General features: G+C 39.0%; 1 protein-coding gene and 1 long non-coding RNA gene across 2 annotated transcripts; both read left to right on the top strand.

The window, feature by feature from the left end:
* The first annotated feature begins 4,763 nt into the window (after nt 1-4,763).
* On the top strand, nt 4,764-8,361 carry LOC111193156 (E-selectin-like). The gene is made up of 3 exons (XM_049479002.1): nt 4,764-4,806; nt 7,342-7,686; nt 8,222-8,361. The coding sequence occupies exons 1-3, from the start codon at nt 4,764-4,766 to the stop codon at nt 8,359-8,361; spliced, it is 528 nt and encodes a 175-aa protein (XP_049334959.1).
* Nucleotides 8,362-9,174: 813 nt separating this feature from the next.
* On the top strand, nt 9,175-19,594 carry LOC125801648 (uncharacterized). The gene is made up of 4 exons (XR_007438847.1): nt 9,175-9,848; nt 14,891-14,974; nt 18,409-18,492; nt 19,440-19,594. It is a non-coding gene; the product is annotated as an uncharacterized LOC125801648 (long non-coding RNA).
* The last annotated feature ends 203 nt before the right edge of the window (nt 19,595-19,797 follow it).

Here is a 19,797-nt window from a genome sequence, read left to right as displayed (position 1 = left end):
GCTGACCACGTGCGCCCACTTGAACGGCGATGTCTGCTTTGCGCCCTTTCCCATCCTTGCTGTCTCGTATCTTTGTTGCTTTAAACTCCTTCACAACTGATGTTACAGGCAACTGTAACTTCCTGTGCTGTACAGTCCAATAAAGCTAAAGCTTTTTGGTACACCCAGCCATCTTCTTAAATAGGTGGTAATTATTCTCTCTAATGACTTGACAGTTGAGACAGGTACTTCATTGACAAGCAGTGGCCAAAGCAGCCAAGGGAGTACCCCGAGCCTTGTACTTTCCAGGTAGGCTGCTTTTCTCCAGAGAGGACATCCAGATGACCATGTCCCGCACGCTTAGATCTTTGTCATTTAGATCTGACCTGTACCGTTTTCCCAAGCTCTTAACGGGTCTCTCTTTAACGGTCGGGATAATAGCATCTTTAGTCTTAAAATGGAACCAATCCTGGAAACGTCCTTTTCTCAGTAACAAGCTTCTGAACTTTCCATGTTTAAAAACCATTTGTGCCCAGTCGATGAGCTCAACCAGCTCCTCCAAGATCCACCTGCCTTCTGGTACTGATTTTGCTGTGATGGTGAGGTCATCTATAAATGCTCTTACAAGTACCTGATGGATGCCGTGTCCCAGCATAGCACAGAGATTGTGCATCCTGTGGCAATTCCCACTTTAAGCCTTTGCCAGTCCGTGGTAAATTCTCTACAGCTAACGCATCTTGAACGTATCAAAATAACACTGCAAAAATTTCTGAAATCGCTCTGAAAATTGGTAGGTTTTTAGTGTTAAATCTACTAACTTGTGGGGTATTGTTCCCTAGGCATTTGTCAGATCTTACCACAGGACTGTCAAGTCACCCCTGTTCCTGTTTGCATCTTCAGTGATTTTGGTGATTATGCTGGTATGCTATAGGCAGCCTGATACCCCTGACACTCCACCCTTTTGGACTGAAGTATCTATATACTAATTTTCCACCAGGAAGTTTCCCAGGCTCTTCACCAGTATCCCAAAGAAGATCTTGCCCTCAATGTTGATAGGAGAAATCAAGAAAGTCTTTCCTACAGGCCGCTCGCGGTAATCTCCATTGTTGTCTTCTTAACCTTTCGTAGCATTTGTGTACTTTATAGATAATTGGTGTATAGCTAGTTATACCATCTAAACCAGCTTTAAGTTGATAGAAGGTTCAAACATCTAAAACAAGCTTTTAGCTGGTTTGCACCTGGTAACTGCTGTTGCTGCTCGTGCCTACAACTGCAGCACAGCAGTACCAATATTACATGTTATAACACTCCTTCTCATGTATTATCGTTTAATTATAACAGATGACACAGTTATTGAACTGAACTGCAAACTGGGCAAATGTGACCAAACAAAAACAAAACCACTTAACTTGTTATCTTACTCTGTTTACATCCCTCACAGTTGACCACTAATATGTGTGCCCCTTGCACACTTTTGTGTAGTGACTAATGAGAGGGGAAAATATTGTACATTTATTCAACACAAAATTCTTAAAATGTTAACACCATTATGTGTTGCACTCTATTGTATTTTAGTCTACTATTTTGCTTATAGAGAAATAAAATAAAACATTTATGAAGGGAAAACTATGTAGGTATTGTGCTAAAAATACATATATTTCTCTATTGGATATTCACCTGTCTGTCTGATTCCTCTGCACAACTATTGGACGACATTCTCTCCAAGGTTCCTTTAAACCTCCTCTCCTGACTGTTTCCTTGTGTAGATAATTCCATCTATTGCATAAAGGACTTTTGCATCGCACATCCAAAAGATTTTTATGCCATATTTTGCAGGCGTACTGGGCATATATTGTAGAAACTTCCTTGAAATGGCACAAGCTGCTTATCTATGGTGACACAGTCACTAGGGATGAAACCTCTTCTGCAGTTGTCCAAGAAACAGTCCTCATTCCAGTAAGATCCTTTTTTACTTAGTCTACTACATTGAGACTAAGTTTCCTCTTCTGATGATAGGAGTAATCTGTATCATTAGAGGAATCATTTAGGGGCTACATCTTCAGACACACCCACATCACCATATGGCAAATACGCTGTGTGATCATCATGAGATTTGGAGACTCCAAATCCGTACAAATGACCTCATATTCCCCATCAGTTTCTCTATGCAGCATTGCTACTACCATTTTGGCAGTATACCTGTACATTATTAACCTAAACTTAAACTAAAAATCAATATTTTGTAAAGTCCTTCACTACTATCATCAAATGTTTTCTTAAGAAATATTAGAACAATTATAAACAATACTTACTTAGCTAGATGTGTGATAGTAGCTGTGATGAGCTGTAAAATGGTAAATGTAGAAATACAAAAGTTTCTTAAGAGAGAAAAATAAAAAAGAATATTTGTGCTAAACACAAACAAGCTATCTACTGCTTATTAGGAACATAAAATTGTTAATGGTTAATTTATTTTAAAGATTCATCATAGAAACTCATGAATACATGAATTAGCATATAAAATGAATGTGGGTAATTTTTGACCCATGTGTGTATTTGAGGGGTAGTAATACAAAATGGGCATTTAATCAGAAAGTAAGAAATAAAAAAATAAAATAAGTGTGATAAAAAAATGTGTGATGATCAAACACGTTAATTGAGGAATACTTTGGATACTGAATGACTGACTTAATTTATTGCAAAGATATTTCATAAAAACACTCAGTTGTGAAGTTACATAGAAAATTAATGCGGGTCATTTTTGACCCGTGTTGAGCATTAGAGGGGTAATAATACAAAAAGGGTTTATATTCAAAATGTAAGACAGGAAAAAAAGGATGTGCTTCGATCCAAAACAAATTCATTGAGGAATGCCTTGAATACTGAATGACTAAATTATTTTATTGCAAAAATATAGAAAATTAAAACTCAGCCAGGTCATTTTTGACCCATGCTGCGCATCAAAGGGTTAAGATGATAGAGGGTTTGGCCATCTAAAATTAGCTTGTAGCTGGTTTGCTCCTGGTAACTGGTGTATATGTGGTCAGACCATCTAAAACCAGCTTTGAGTAGGATGTTTAAGGAAACTTTGTCCAGCTCAGTCTAATTTGTTTATCAGCTTCAAAAGAAATATGTACTGATGCAGCATCAGAGTTTCTGTGTGACTGTGTTTGTTCCTCATTCAGCATCCAGCACTTTTTCAGGTAAGACGCGTACCTGCATCTGTTTATACCTTTATAAATGACTGATGAGTGTTTAACATTTTTGATTGGTTCTGTTTACAATCAGTCTTATTCTAATTATATGCTTTCAGTTCTCTGCCCAAAACTAATGCTGGGCAGAGAGTCCAGTCTCTCAAACCAAAAGAGGTGGTCTCAATATAGATCCACTTTGTTTACAGTGGGAAAACATATAAGGTTCCTTTATAAAGGATTTATGAATAGATTGTACAGTAATAACTTTAAAAAACATTAATAAGCAGTGACAGCACATATATATATATATATAGAAATAGAAAGGGCAACAGGGGACTGACATTATTGCTTATCTAAGTCATTAGCATATATAAAAAATACAATAATAATTAATTTGGGTATTTAAATGTATTACTAAGTTATTAACAGACATGTCAATGCTGACTGATGGAAAAGAGAAAGCATCCAGAAAAGTCTTAATGAGCATTAATATACTCATTTATAAACTAAATATAGCACAAAAAAGTGAGGATTTTGTGTTGATTTTGTGGTAGATTTGGTATTTCTTTCTTGTATCAATGGTTCTTGGCCATAATTCTTATAATGTTGAAAAGGCTGTTAATTTCTATTTTAAATGGTGTCACATTTGTAAGGAGCATGCATTTGTGGGATGAGCGGCAGAGCAGGGTATGTGGGTTACACCTGTCCTGACCAAATGCCAACTATAAAATAGTTAATAATAAAATAATTAAAATAATATGTAGAGACAGGTAACCTAGCAACGATGCAGCTCTTACAAACCATATGCAATGCCATTATACACCACTGGAGGGGATTCCATAGGCACAGTGTAGAAATGCCATGTCTCCAATAGGTGGCACAGCCAAAGATGGTCCCACAAATAAACCCAGCGATTCAAAAATACGCATTATTACACACATTATCAGCCACCAATATCATGTTAAGAGGTGTTAATATTAAAGTAAATGCTTGGGTAGAGTAAGGTGGCCGAAAATAGGGGTTGAAATAGCTTAGATTTCAACAATTTTGACTGAAATGGCCAATAATGGAGTCCACCACGCTTACCTTGCAACAATGTAGCGCTTACAGAGCAGCAATGGAACTATTTTAACTCAAGGAGTGTTTATAACCAAACAGATCATATTTTATCATCCTCTTTAAGTCAAAATCTTTTAATAAAGAGTGTTATAATTGCACTAATACACTGGAGGTTTGTGCTATAACGTGCAACATTGGTGCCTACAACCGCAGCACAGCTGTGCCAATATTACAGGTTATAGCACTCCCTCTCATGTATTATTGCGTAAGTATAGCGAGACGCAGGTCATATAGATGATGGTGACAGAATGTAACAAAGTTCTTTAGTGTGCTTATTAAGCTGCGGTGTAAAACCAAAACTAATCAGACCAAATGCGTATAAATAAAACAAAGTATATAATATTACAAACACGTGGTCATTCAGGTGTAAAAAAGTATTTTCAGTTCTTCCAATTGCAGTCTAGAACAGTTCTAATGCTGTTTGTTAAACCCACAGGGCACTGACTCCGGTGGAAGTTGTTTGGTGTTAATATGGCATCCATCCTGATCTTCGTCCTTTTGGTCTTCTTCCCAGGTACATCTTCTGGGGGCATCACTGGAGATTTATAGATAGGGTGGGAGTAAAAAAAAGATAACACTTTACAATAAGGGTATTTCAATTAACAATACCTATAATAGAATAATTTAAGTCATTATTGATTGACAATAATAAAGTAATTATTAATAATCATTACAATAATGATTAATCCTAATATCTCAATTACACATTCTAAAGCATTGCAGTTTAGTAATGTTTAATAATGTCTTATCTAATGTCAATTACCAAATTAATAATTACCAAAAATGGCCATAAAGGGTCTGCATTGTAAAACTGGCAAAAAAAATAAGGAGTACAACTATAAGGAGTAATTGCACTAATTGTCCACACAGCCTTACAGATGGTAGTCCTGTATCTGTTTCTCTGCATACTTTATATCCTCCTTTTATCCTCCTTACACCCTGTTCTTCAATGCTCAGGACCCCACAGGAGAGACCACCACACAGCAGCTTTTATTATTTGGGTGGTAGGTCCTTATTCTCAGTACTGTAGTTGCACCGGCATAGTGGTGGTGTATGAGGTGTAGTGTGTGTTGTGCTGGTATGTAAAAGTAGATCAGTTACAGCAGTGCTGCTGGAGTTTTTGAACACCCCAGTTTCCACTCACTGTCCACTCTTTTACACACTCCGTAGCATGCACAGAGAAAGCCTTTACTGAGTTATAATCATAAGTGTAAACGGGTGGAGTTTACCAAGCAGTACTGGGATTTTAACTGGGACCGTGTGCTTTGGTCAGACCAAAATAAAGCTTTTTGGTAAGACACACTCTTAAGTGGATCTGGCGTAACACTAAGGATGAGTACACAGAAAAAACCTCATGCCCACTGTTATGTATAGGGGAGGATCAGTGACGCTGTGGGCCTGTTTCTCCTCCAAAGGACCTGGGAACCTTGTAAGGATACATGGGATCATGAACTCTTTGAAATATCTAGACATTTTGAATCAGAATCTGGTGGTCTCTGCACGAAAGCTGAATATAGGTCGTCACTGGGAATCTGTAGCAAGATAATGACCCTAAACATGTGACTAAATCTATTCAAAAATGGTTCCCAAGGCATAAAATCAAGCTCCTCTCATGGCCATCTCAGTTCCCAGACCTCAACCCAATAGAAAACCTGTTGGGTGAGCTGAAGACGAGAGCGCATAGGAGAAGACCCAGGACTCTGGAGGATTTAGAGAGGTTATGCAAAGAGGAATAGTGAAAGATCCCTCTTTCTATATTCTCCCATCTTTTGAGAAGATTAAGCACTGTCTTGTTGGCAAAAGAACTAACACCAGGGATGCCAATAACTGGCACACATGATTTCATTTGAAAGGTTTATTTCTTAATGTGAAATTCTTTTTTTGCATTCTTTCTTTGCAGTGCTGTCCTATAATATTTAAGAAAAAAAAATATTAGACGCCAAAAAACACTTCTTAACCTGGTCCAGGTCCAGGGGTACCTCCCTGAAATAAATTTTTGCAACTTGTGATGTCTGGTGTATACACCAGTGTGAAATTGTGAATTGTGTAGATTATTATATAACTATTATAGCTGTATTCTACACCGTCTTCAGTACAAATTAATGCACTTGGGGCTCATGGGAAACCCATCCAATATGGCGGCCACGCTGAACGTCAGCTCAGGCAGCCTGAGTCTATGAGGCATCTATGTATATTATGTCTATGCCTTCAACAACATGGAAAGGAAATGAGAGAGAGAGAAAAAAGAGAGAGAGAGAGAGAGAGAGAGAGAGAGAGAGAGAGAGAGAGAGAGAGAGAAAGTGCAATAGCACCCCTTGGTGGATGAGAAAAGAGAAAGTATATGCATCCAAATAGTAAATTGAAGCATTATTTCAGAGGAATTTATCATTTCAGACTCTGGCACTCTAGAGCTGTCTGGCTGTTTACTATTAGTCTCAGCTGAAGGAGACTGGACCTTCAACTTTAATCAGAAAATATCTTCAAACAAACAAAACACAATAAACATGGCAAGACATTATTTCAAATGTACTTTTTAAAACATAATTTCTCCACCAGTCCTTAATGATACATTAACTAGTAAAGATTTCTCCACAGTCTTTTCTCCTACAGAAAAAATTCCTCTCAGAACTTTCCATCTCATTGTGAAGAACTCAGAATTCAAGAATCAACCTGAAGCTCGAGCAGCTTGTAGAGAGATCTACACTGATCTGGTCACTGTGTGCAGTGAAGAAGAAAATACTGCACTGATTAATCTGATCAACAGTAAAGTCTGGATTGGTCTTCAGCGCAGTCAGTTCAGTTCTAAATGGTCTAATGGTGATGAAGTTACATTCAGTAATAATATGACTGTGACTGGAAGCTGTGGGACACTGCCCTGCTGTGCTGCTATGAAGACTGATAGATCATGGGAAAGTCCTCTGTGTACAGAGAAAAGAAACTTCATGTGTTACAAACAAGGTAAATACTGTTCATTAACTACAGAGATGTTTACGTTTTTAAATCTATTTAATGATTCAGTATTGATGTGTTCTCTCTTTACCCTCCACAGATCAGACTGACCTCACTTTCAGCTATCACCTGATCACTGAGAATAAGACCTGGTATGAAGCTCAGAGTTACTGCAGGAAGAACTACACTGATCTGGTCAGCATCAGAGATCAGGAGCAGAATGAAGCAGTGAAGATAGCAGGGATGAACAGCAGTGATTTCTTCTGGATTGGTCTGCTGCGTGATGACTGGGAGTGGACTGATGGAGGAAGATCTGCTTACAGAAACTGGGATGCTGGTTACCCTCGAAAATCATCAACTTTATCAAACTGTACACAGCTGAATAGAGGGAAATTGCAAACAGTGCCATGCAGTAATCCTGTGGCTGCTGTTCTGTGCTACAACAGTAAGTCCTGACTTCACTCTCTATAACTATCTCTGTAGTTTTCAGTATTATCTATATAATGTATTATTATTATATGAAGTACAAAAAATAAAAAAGCTAGGTTTGCATTTACTAAAAGAAAATATATTGCATTTTAAAAGCCCCTATCAAAATGAAATAATCCATGTGACATCTTAAATACAGATTTCATTTTTTTCACATGGTTTGGTACTAATAAAAAGTTAATAAAACTGATCTGTGATTTGGTTTTGTACGCACATTTTTAAGAATGAGTATCTAAAAATCTGATCTCAGAACTGTGTTGTGAACATGACACACGACAACGTTGCCATATATTAAAACTGTTTTTGTTACAATTTATATTTTTAACAAATAATATTTTTCATTACTCACGTAATTGATGGGAGAAGAGGAGCATGAGGAATGGGGAGAAGGAACTCTTAGTTTTTGTAAAAGGGGGACAGCTGCATCATGCCGAAGGGGTACAGCTGTTTTGTGTTTTTCATGTTAAACTTTCTTCTGCGTTTTATTACAGTTTCTGGGATACCAGCTTCCCACTTATGCAAGACTCAGTGGGCTCTACCGACGACTAAAACGGAAGCCCCAGAAAGCACCCACACTTCCCCAGTGATCAGCACAAAAGACAAGGATCAAGGTAAGTATCACTTACAGTAACTTGCAAAAGTATTCGTACCCCTTATTCATATCCTTGAGATCAACAGATAGTAGCACATCATTGTGAAGTGTAAAGAAATTAATACATGGTTTTCAAAATTTATCAAATAAAAATCTATAAAAGTGTGAGATGCAAACGTATTTATCCCCCTTTACTCTGAAACCCCTAAATAAATAAAATCCAGTCCAATCAACTGCCTTCAGAAGTCAATTAATTAATAGAGTCCAGCAGTGTGTAATTTAGCCTCAGTAAAAAATATAAACACCTGTTTTGTCAAGGTGTTTGTGAAGGGATCACACTTCTCAGCTGTAGGGTAATTTACCACAGCATGACTTAGATAAAACTCGGATGTGAGAAATCTCAGAACATGAAATGATGACCAATGAGTCAGAGCTTAGAATTTAAAATATATTAAAGTTTACTTGAAAAATAGTTTCAGCATTACAGATATAAAAGTTAAAATTAATAGATATATATTAAAAAAGAGTAAAAGTACATCAACGAGTCAACACATAGTGTAAAAAAATCTCGATAGATGAACACATTCACCACCCAGAGAGAAAGAGAGAGAGAGAGAAAGAAAGAAAGAGAAAGAAACTAAAGCCAGTCGAGGGCCAGAGAGAACTCCAGACTTCATCCAAGCAGTTATACATTTATGCTAATGACGTGATTGGACAGAACTTATCAATATGATTACGTCAGCAGAGTCCAGTTAACAGCATGTTGTCCAGTTTTAATGACGTGATCCACTCCAGCCTGTCTGTTCTTATCATGATGTTGTTCAGTTCTGTGTCCTTCATGAAAACAGCAGACAGTCCTTAAGTGTCCTAAAGTCTGTGAGAAGATGAAACAGAGGAAAAGAGTGGATGGAAAGATCTTCTGGCCTGTGTACGACTTTACGGCGTGTAGAACAGGCATGCACTGGCTATCTGAGGAGAGGTTCCCAGCACTTCACTCAGATAGCTTGTTGTCTCCTAGTTCATATGCACTGGTCCCAGAACAGCAGAAAAGCAGTGAAGCTTCTCTGCCCCTCAGGGTCACGTTCTCCTCACAGCTCTCATTGGTGATGAAAACACTCTGACATTCCTGATTCCTGGAAAAGTAAAAACAACCTCCAAAGCCATGTGCCATTGTGACATTTAAGAATAAGAGTGTGAAGGTGTGGTTATCTCCAATCACACCCTTCACAGCCTCCCTAGAAAGGTCCATGCAGGGAAAGGAAAGTCAGGCAGAAAGTCGAACCTCAGATACAGGAGGAACAACTAGAAGTCGTGCACTCCAAAAATCTGGCATTTATGGAAGAGTGGCAAGAACAAAAGCTTGATATTTTTACAAAAATAGGTAAAATAGTTCAAAGCTCCAATGTTGTTGTATTTAACCTAGAATTCTTGCACTTCAACAGGCAGCACTCTTTCAACTACTACAAGAGAAGCCACAGAAAGCACCCACACTTCCCCAAGGATCAGCACAGAAGACAAGGTTCAAGGTACATAAGTGCACATTTTTACTGATATACCTGATGGATTAAACTCATTAACACTATAATGAAAACTTAAATCTATTAAAAACTATACATTTGATCGACTTCAGATATACATAGGAGAAGAAGATAGATGTGTTGTGTGAAGCAGAACAGCTATGTTGTGTAAATAAAGAGAACTGAGATGTATAAGGGAGGACAGTCACAGTGTAATGACAGGCCACACAGCCAGTGTCATACCTCTCTTGCAGTAACAAAACAGCTTTAATTCAACGAAAGTCAATAAAAATATGTTTTTATTCTTCATCCAGTAGTTTTTTTTGTTCTGTGAGGGCCTCAGTGGTTTATTAGAGAACACCAGTGAACACACAGCATCATGAAAGCTGGGAAACTCACCAGACAGGTCAGAGTAAAAAATTGTGAGGAAGTTTAAAGCAGGGTTAGTATATAAAAACATATACTAAGCTTTGAGCATCCCAAGAAACACTTTTCAATCCATTATCCAAAAATGAAAAAAGTATTTTACAACTGCAAACCTTCCAAGACATGGCCGTGACCCAAACTGACAGCTTGAACAATGAGCACTGGTCAGAGAAGCAGCCAAGAGACCCATGGTCACTCTGGAGGAGCTGCAGAAATCCACAGCTCAGGAGGGAGAATCTGTCCACAGGACAACTAGAAGTTATTCACTCCATACATTTGACCTTTATGGAAGAGTGGCAAGAAGAAAAGCTTGATATTTTTGTAATAATAGCCAAATTAGTTTAACATACTTTTTTAAATATTGTGTTATTTAATCTGGAATTCTTCCACTTGGATGGAAAAAGTATTCCACAACTACACATCTGCCAAGACATATCCATCCACCCAAACTGACAGATCAAAAAAGGAGATCACTGGTCAGAGGCCCATGCCTCAGCAAAGAGGCCCATGGTCACTTTGGAGGAGCTGCAGACATCCACAGCTCAGGTGTAAGAATCTGTCCACAGGAAAACTATAAGTTATTCACTCCATAAATCTGGCTTTAATGGAAGAAAGTCAAGAAAAAAAATGTTGAAAGAAAGACATAAGAAGTGCTGTTTGCAGTTTGCCACATTTCATGTAGAGGCTACAGCAAATATGTGGAAGAAAGTGTTTTGGTCTGATGAGACCAAAGTTTTACTTTTTTGGCCTAAATGCAAAGTGCTATATGGGGAGGAAAAGTAACAATGCTCATCACCCTGAACACACCATTCCCACTGTAAAACGTATTGGTGGCAGCATCAAGCTGTGGGGATGCTTTGCTTTAGCAGACAGGGAAGCTGGTCAGAATATATGGGAAGACGGATGGAGCTAAATACAGGGAAACCCTGGAAGAAAACCTGTTGGAGGCTGTAGAAGAATTGAGACTGGGAAGGAGATTCACCTTCCAGCAAGACAATGACCCTAAACATACAGCCAGAGCTACAGTGGAATGGATTAGATCAAAGAATATGTATGTGTTAGAATGGCTTAGTCAAAGTCCTGACCTAAATCTCGTTAAGCTTCTGTGGAAAGACATAAAAATGCTGTTCACAGATTCTCTCCATCCAACCTGGCTGAGCTTGAGCTGTTTTGCAAAGAAAATGGGTCTCTAAAAAAAGTATATATTTTTACAAAAATCGTTATATTAGTTCAAAAATCTAAACAAACATATTTTTTTTAAATATTGTGATATTTAACCTAGAATTATTTCACTTAAACAGGCATCACTCTTCCAACTACTACAAGTGAAGCCCCAGACGGCACCCACTCTTCCCCAAGGGTCAGCACAGAAGACAAGATTCAAGGTACATATGTGCACATTTTTACTGATATACCTAGATGTTACAGTTTTGGTTCATGACTTTTACATTTCTGGCGATGTATTAAACTCACTGTTACGATCATGAAAACTTAAATGTATTAAAAACAATAAATTTGATCAACTTCTTATAAACATAGCAGAAAAAGATAGATGCGATATGTGAAGAAGAACAGCTACGTTGTGTAGAGGAGGAGAACTTGTATTACTGATGATAATCACAGTACAGGCTGCACGGTTAGTGTCACACCTCTCTTGCTCTTGCGAAAGTCAATAAAAATTATTTTCATTCTTTATCCAAACAGCATCATGACAAACAAAGATCTCATCACACAGGTCAGAGATAAGGTTGAGGAAGAAATTAAAGCAGGGTTAGGTTATAAAAACAAATCCCAAGTTTTTAGCATCTCAAGGAGCACTGTTTAATCCATCATCCCAAAATGTAAGAAGTATTCTACATCTGCAAAGCTGACAAGACATTGCTGTCCGCCTAAACTGACAGATCAAACAAGAAGAACACTGGTCAGAGAAGCAGCTTAGAGGCTCATGGTCACTCTGGAGGACCTCAGGTGGGAGAATCTGTCCACAGGTTAACTAGAACTCGTGTACTTCATAAATCTGGCCTTTATGGAAGTGTGGCAAAAAAGAAATGTTGAAAGAAAGACATAAGAAGTGCTGTTTGCAGTTTGCCAGATGTCCTGTAGAGGGCATAGCAAACACGTAGGTGTTTGGTGCTGTGGTCAGATGAGACCAAAGTTTTACTTTTTGGCCTAAATGCAAAGTGCTATATGGAGAGAAGAAGTAACAATATTAATTATTGTTAAACATAAATTGCTGTTCACAGACGCTTTCTATCCAACCTGGCTGAGCTTCAGCTATTTTGCAAAGAATAATGGGTCTCTGAAAAGTTATATTAGTTGTTTTTTTTTATATTGTGTTATTTAACCAAGAATTCTTCCACTTAAACAGGCAGCACTGCTCCAACTACTACAAATGAAGTGCTAGAAGGCACCTACACTTCCCCAAGGATCAGCACAGAAGACAAGGTTCCAGGTACATATGTGCACATTTTTACTGATGTTTTCATTCTTTATCCAATGGGGGTTTTCAGTGGTTTGTTAGAGATCACTAGTGAACAAACAGCATCATGAAAGCTGAAGAACTCACCAGACAGTTCTGAGACAAAGTTGTGGAGTAGTTAAAAGCAGAGTTAGAGACCACTGGTCAGAGAAGCAGCCAAAAGGTCCATGGTCACAATAGAGGAGCTGCAGAAATCCACAGTGTAGACGAGAAAATCTGTCCAAAGGACAACTAGAATGTCCCAGTGTCCATTCTTTAGCAAAAAAGAATAAGTCTCTGAAAAACCTTGATATTTTTACAAAAATAGTTAAAAGAGTTCAAAAATCTAAATAAGACATGCATTAAATATTGTGTTATTTAACCTAGAATTCTTCCACTTAAACAGGCAGCACTCTTTCAACTACTACAAGAGAAGCCACAGAAAGCACCCACACTTCCCCAAGGATCAGCACAGAAGACAAAGTTCAAGGTACATATGTGCACATTATTACTGATGTTTTCATTCTTTATTCAATGAGTTTTTCATTGTTCTGTAAAGGCCTCTGTAATGGTGCGTGTAGAATATACAACAATAAGTAAACACACCCACCTTAATAAGATGGAATATTAGTGACTACGCCACCCCTGTATTATGGGAAAAAGGGGAACCCCACACTAGGCCACTCACTAAATGAGTGTATGAGCCAACCAATAATACATGTGCATCAACCGTAATCAATATGACTGTTTATTGTAATTAATGATAAAAAATACATTAAAAACAGAGAGACTTAGCACTGGTCATTACTGAGTGGGATTCAGACAAAACACCTTATAACACACACAGGCTCAAAATGGTGTGGCCAAGAAAGTGTCCAACCCTGCAGAGCCCCCTCACAAAAAAGACCTCTACTATATGGAAAGACAATCACTACACACTGGTATCAACCACACAAACAACCTTACCAGTTAAAGTCACCACTTAGAGACACAACACTACAATACCCCAAAAGCACAAAGACAAAACCAGAGCACCAGAGTAGCCCACTCCTTGACCACAAACGATCAACAGAATAAAAAAGGGCATCCAAAGCACTTATACAAAGTGCAAATGGACACAATAAGCCTGTGATATGCTAGTACAATATTTATACAGATAACAGCTTTAATTACGAATGTCCGTATCCCAACACCACATCACAACCAGAACTTTAAATTTAAAAGACAATAGGTGGCTCAGTAGAATATACCCTATAAAATTACAGGCTATACAGCGCACATTGGTAGACAATACATATATATATGCACATTAAACTAACAATGGGGAGGAAAACAGTGGCCTGCAAGCACCCAGGCTGCAGCCCCACTCCAGATATCCTATGCTGCTGATGTCAATACAACCGAAGCAATATTATTCTGCAACCAATGAATATGCGAGCTGCGTTGAATCAGCACCAATTAGAAAGCCCCGCTGACGCCACAACACCAGCCGGTTCACTCTTCGCCTTCACGTCCCTGCTTCCCACCTGGTTAGCTACTCACACCTGGTTAGCTGCACACTCCCGGCTCGCACCCGTCTCGCGGCTCGCACCCGTCTCTTCCAACGGCGACAGCAACGCGGCAACAGAAACACGTCAACTCGACGTCCCTTTGTTTGGCCAAAGTGGAAGTAGACTCACCTGGTTGCACCCCCTTTTATCTTCCCCATGGGAACCAGTGCGCTCCCACTCTACGTTCCACCCAAAACAGGTGTGTAATATATTAACTAAACCCCTCTAAAGCGGCAAAGATATGATTAAAAATGACCAAACAATAGATTAACTTGAGATATAGTTAATAATTAAGTTAGGCCTCAGGGGTTTGTTAGAGAACACCCATGGACAAACACAATCACGAAAGCCAAAGAACTCAGTAGACAGATCAGAGACAAACTTGTGGAGAGTGTATATCAGGGTTAGTAAATGAAAACACATCCCAAGCTTTCAAACATTCCAAGGAGCACTGTTCAATCCATCATTCAAAAGTGGAAAAAGTTTTCTACAACTGCAAACATGCCAAGACATGTCCATCCACCCAAACTGAGAGATTGAGCAAGAGGCCCATGGTCACTCTGAAGGAGCTGCAAAAATCAACAGTTTTTTAACCTAGAATTCTTTCACTTAAACAGGCAGCACTCTTTCAGCTACTACAAGTGAAGCCCCAGAAGGCACCCACACTTCCCCAAAGATCAGCACAGAAGACAAGGTTCAAGGTACATATGTGCACATTTTTACTGATGTTTTCATTCTTTATCCAATGAGTTTTTTATTGTTCTGTAAAGGCCTCAGTGGTTTGTTAGAGAATACTAGTGAATGAACAGCATCATGAAAGCTGAAGAACTCACCAGACAGGTCAGAGACAAAGTTGTAGAGGAGTTCAAAACAGAGTTAGATAACAGGGAGAACACTGGTCAGAGAAGCAGCCAAAAGGTCCATGGTCACAATAGAGGAGCTGCAGAAATCCACAGTGTAGACGAGAAAATCTGTCCCCAGGACAACTAGAAGTTGTGCACTCCACAAATCTGGAAAAGTGGTGTTGTTTACCGCTGTCTCTTTGCTGTGAAGATGCTTGAAGATGAGGAAGTAGACACCGCAGACATTGCCTTAAGTGTAATACAATTATTTATTACAAAGACTAAGACAATATCTTCAAGGCTTCCTAGGCCAGCCTTGGAGAGAGAGGTTGCCCGATCTGATCTTGTTCTCTCCCCCGTACGCTGTGTAGGAACTGCTTTTAAAGGTCTGTGGTACACATCTGGAAACACTTAAACCTACACAACCATATATAGCCATAGGCGGAGCCTACAGTACATGCATTAGAGAAAGAGTATAAAGAGAAATAAAGGAGAATATAGAGAAAATACATATGCTGAAAATATACGTCAGTGGCAAGAGAAAAAGCTTAATATTTTTGCAAAAATAGTTTAATTAGTTGAAAGCTCTGAATAAACCATACTTTTTTTTTAAATATTGTGTTATTTAACAAAGAATTTCTCCACTTAAACAGGCAGCACTCTTCCAACTACTACAAGTGAAGCCACAGAAGGCACCCACACTTCCTCAAGGATCAGCTCAGAAGACAAGGTTCAAGGTACATATGTGCACATTTTACTGATATACCTAGGTGTTACAGTTTTGGCTCATGTCCCAGTGTCCATTCTTTTGCAAAAAAGAATAGGTCTCTGAAAAACTTTGTTATTTTTCCAAAAATAGTTAAAAAATCTAAAGACATGCATTAAATATTGTGTTGTTTAACCTAGAATTCTTCCACTTAAACAGGCAGCACTCTTCCAACTACTACAAGTGAAGCCATAGAAGGCACCCACACTTCCCCAAACATCAGCACAGAAGACAAGGTTCAAGGTGTGCACATTTTTACTGATGTTTTCATTCCTTATTTAATGGGGTTTTCTTGGTTCTGTGAGGGCCACAGTGGTTTGTTTGAGAGCACTAGTGAACAAACAGCATCATGAAAGCCGAAGAACTCACCAGACAGGTCAAGGACAAAGTTGTGGAGAAGTTTAAAGCAGGGTTAGGTTATTAAAATATATCACGAGCTTTGAGCATCCCTAAGGAGCACTGTTCAATACTCCATCTAAAAATTGAAAAAGTATTCTACAACTGCAAACCTGCCAAAACATGTCCATCCACCCAAACTTACAGATCGGGCAATAAGAGCACTGTTCAGAGAAGCAGTCAAGAGACCCATGGTCACTCTGGAGGAGCTGCAGAAATCCACAGCTTAGGAGGGAGAATCTGTCCACAGGACAACTAAAAGTCGTGCACTCCACAAATCTGGCCTTTATGGAAGAGTGGCAGGGAAAAAAAGCTTGATATTTTTGCAAAAATAGTTAAATTATTATAAAGCTCTAAACAAATCAATTTTTTTATTTAACCTAGAATTCTTCCACTTAAACAGGCAGCTCTCTTTCAGCTACTACAAGTGAAGCCCCAGAAGGCACCCACACTTCCCCAAGGATCAGCACAGAAGACAAGGTTCAAGGTACATATGTGCACATTTTTACTGATGTTTTCATTCCTTATCCAATGAGGTTTTCTTGGTTCTGTGAGGGCCACCGTGGTTTGTTAGAGAGCACTAGTGAACAAACTGCATCATAAAAGCTGAAGAACTCACCAGACAGGTCAAGGACAAAGTTGTGGAGAAGTTTAAAGCAGGGTTAGGTTATTAAAATATATCCCGAGCTTTGAGCATCCCTAAGGAGCACTGTTCAAACCTCCATCTAAAAATTGAAAAAGTATTCTTCAACTGCAAACCTGCCAAGACATGTCCATCCACCCAAACTGACAAATCTGTCCACATGACAACTAGACGTTATGTACTCCACAAATCTGGCCTTTATGGAAGAGTGCCAAGAAGAAAGCCATTATAGAAGGTAAGACATAAGAAGTGCTGTTTGCCACAAGCCATGTTGGAGACACAGCAAACATGTGAAAGAAGGTCCTGTGGTCAGATTAGACCATGGTTTAACTTTCTGGCCTAAATGCAAAGTGTTGTGTGTGGCAAAAAGTAACTCTGCTCATCTACATGAACACACCCTCCACGCTGTGAAACATGGTGGTGGCAGCATCATGCTGTGGCGAAGCTTTGCTTTAGCAGAGACAGGGAAGCTGGTCAGATTTAATGGGAAGATGGATGGAGCTAAATACAGACAAATCCTGGAAGAAAACCTGTTATGGATGAAAATGATTTGAGACTGGGAAGGAAATTCACCTTCCAGCAAGACAATGACCCTAAACATACAGTGCAGCCAGAGCTACAGTGGAATAGTGTAGATCAAAAAATCTTTGTGTTAAAATGGCCCAGACGCTCTCCGTCCAACCTGGCTGAGCTTTAGCTGTTTGGCAAAGAAGAATGGGTCTCCTAAACAGCTTGATATTTTTGAAAAAAATGTTAAATTAGTTCAAAGCTCTAAATAAAACATGCTTTTTAAAATATTGTGTTATTTAACCTAGAATTCTTCCACTTAAATAGGCAGCACTCTTCCAACTACTACAAGTGAAGCCATAGAAGGCACTCACTCTTCCCCAAGGATCAGCACAGAAGACAAGGTTCCAGGTACATATGTGCACATTTTTACTGATGTTTTCATTCTTTATCTAATGAGTTTTTCATTGTTCTGTGAAGGCCTCAGGGGTTTGTTAAAGAACACCCATGAACAATCAGCATCACGAAAGTCGAAGAACTCAGTAGAAAGATCAGAGACAAACTTGTGGAGAGTGTAGATCAGGGTTAGTATATCAAAACATATCCCAAGCTTTCAAACATCCCAAGGAGCACTGTTCAATCCATCATCCAAAAATGAAAAAAGTTTTCTACAACTGCAAACCTGCCAAGACATGTTCATCCACCCAAACTGACAGATTGAGCAAAGTAAATATTGGTTAGAGAAGCAGTCAAGAGACCCATGGTCACTCTGAAGGAGCTGCAGAAATCAACAGCTTAGGAGGGAGAATCTGTCCACAGGACAACTAGAAGTCGTGCACTCCACAAATCTTGCCTTATGGAAGAGTGGCAGGAAAAAAGCTTAATATTTTGCAAAAATAGTACAATTATTATAAAGCTCTAAACAAACAATTTTTTTTAAAATATTGTGTTATTTAACCTAGAATCCTTCCGCTTAAACAGGCAGCACTCTTCCAACTGCTACAAGTGAAGCACTAGAAGGCACTCACTCTTCCCCAAGGATCAGCACAGAAGACAAGGTTCCAGGTACATATGTGCACATTTTTACTGATATACCTAGGTGTTACAGTTTTTGTTCATGTCCATTCACAATGCTGTCTCATTCTGATATTCACACAACAATACTTCCTGTTTGTAAGTTTAATATCTGCCTTTCAATCTTAAAAAAAAAAACAGTTAAAGAAGGTGTAAAGCAAAAGCCATAAGATAATGCATTGACTCTTGTGTTCAATAACAAAACTGTGCCCCCAAATGTAAATGCCCACCCTGCATGTGTGATTAAAATAGAAACAGTGCTTGTGTGTATATATTTACACTGATGGGCATGGTGGTCTGGAGGTGAGGTGTGTTCAGGTAAATTTGTAGCATATTGCTATTATGCACTACTGACTGAAAACAAACTATCTAAATGTGAACATTCAGACGTTCATTGCTACCTTGTCAACAAAGGTACGCAGTGCATGCTAAAGCACATAGGTCCATGCTTGTTACACACACAAGGACATTCAGCAGTGCACAAATCCAACATTTACATCAACAATAATTGCTTGTTCTGTAAATGATCTGCTCTAACACCTTCACATCATGAATGAGCAGGTCAGTTTTCTCTGCTGAGAAGAGCAGAAGCGTCCCACTGTTAAAATAGCAATCTGCCAAATCCAGAGCTCATCTGGCTCTTAAAGAGAATTTGAGGCAAGAGACACATTGTTTGGTTTGTTACACTTAAAACACCGCCATGATTAATTAAGAGAATCAGTTCATGCCTTTTGTGCGTTTTGAGTCGTGTAAGGTGTACTTTTCCTGATGTTACGATAGCAAAGACGCACTGACGCCCTAAATCAAGCTTCTTTGTTTAAGGCTCGCCTATAGATCACTAAAAAAGAGCCCTTAAATCATTTCACACACACACACTCTCTAATTCTCAGAGTCTTTGATCTCACTCTAAGACATGCTGTATTTTCTGTCTTCATCAGCTTCCCTCCATGTCAGTGAGGACCGTATGAACTGGGAGAACGCTTTTTACTACTGTAAGAAAGATAACAGGGCTGGTCTGCTGCACATTCATACTGAGTCTGACCACAATGAGGTGAAGAACGAGCTCAGGAGGAGGGGTATCTCTGGGACTTTGTGGGTGGGGCTTGGACAGAGCCAACTTTTTGGTTTCTGGTTTTGGTCTGATGGGAGTGATTTGGGTTTCTGGACCAACTGGGTGGGAGGGCAAGTCCCACAACTTCCATTGTCTCAGCACTGCGGTGCCATAGACACAGAGCAAGACTTCAAATGGCTCGATAAGAACTGTAGATACACATTCAGGGTTTTATGTACAGTGAA

The sequence above is a fragment of the Astyanax mexicanus genome, chromosome 4 (assembly GCF_023375975.1).
Source record: "Astyanax mexicanus isolate ESR-SI-001 chromosome 4, AstMex3_surface, whole genome shotgun sequence".
Lineage (NCBI taxonomy): Eukaryota > Metazoa > Chordata > Actinopteri > Characiformes > Acestrorhamphidae > Astyanax > Astyanax mexicanus.
The sequence above is the reverse complement of the archived record's forward strand: the minus strand, read 5'-3'. Positions and strand labels throughout refer to the sequence as shown.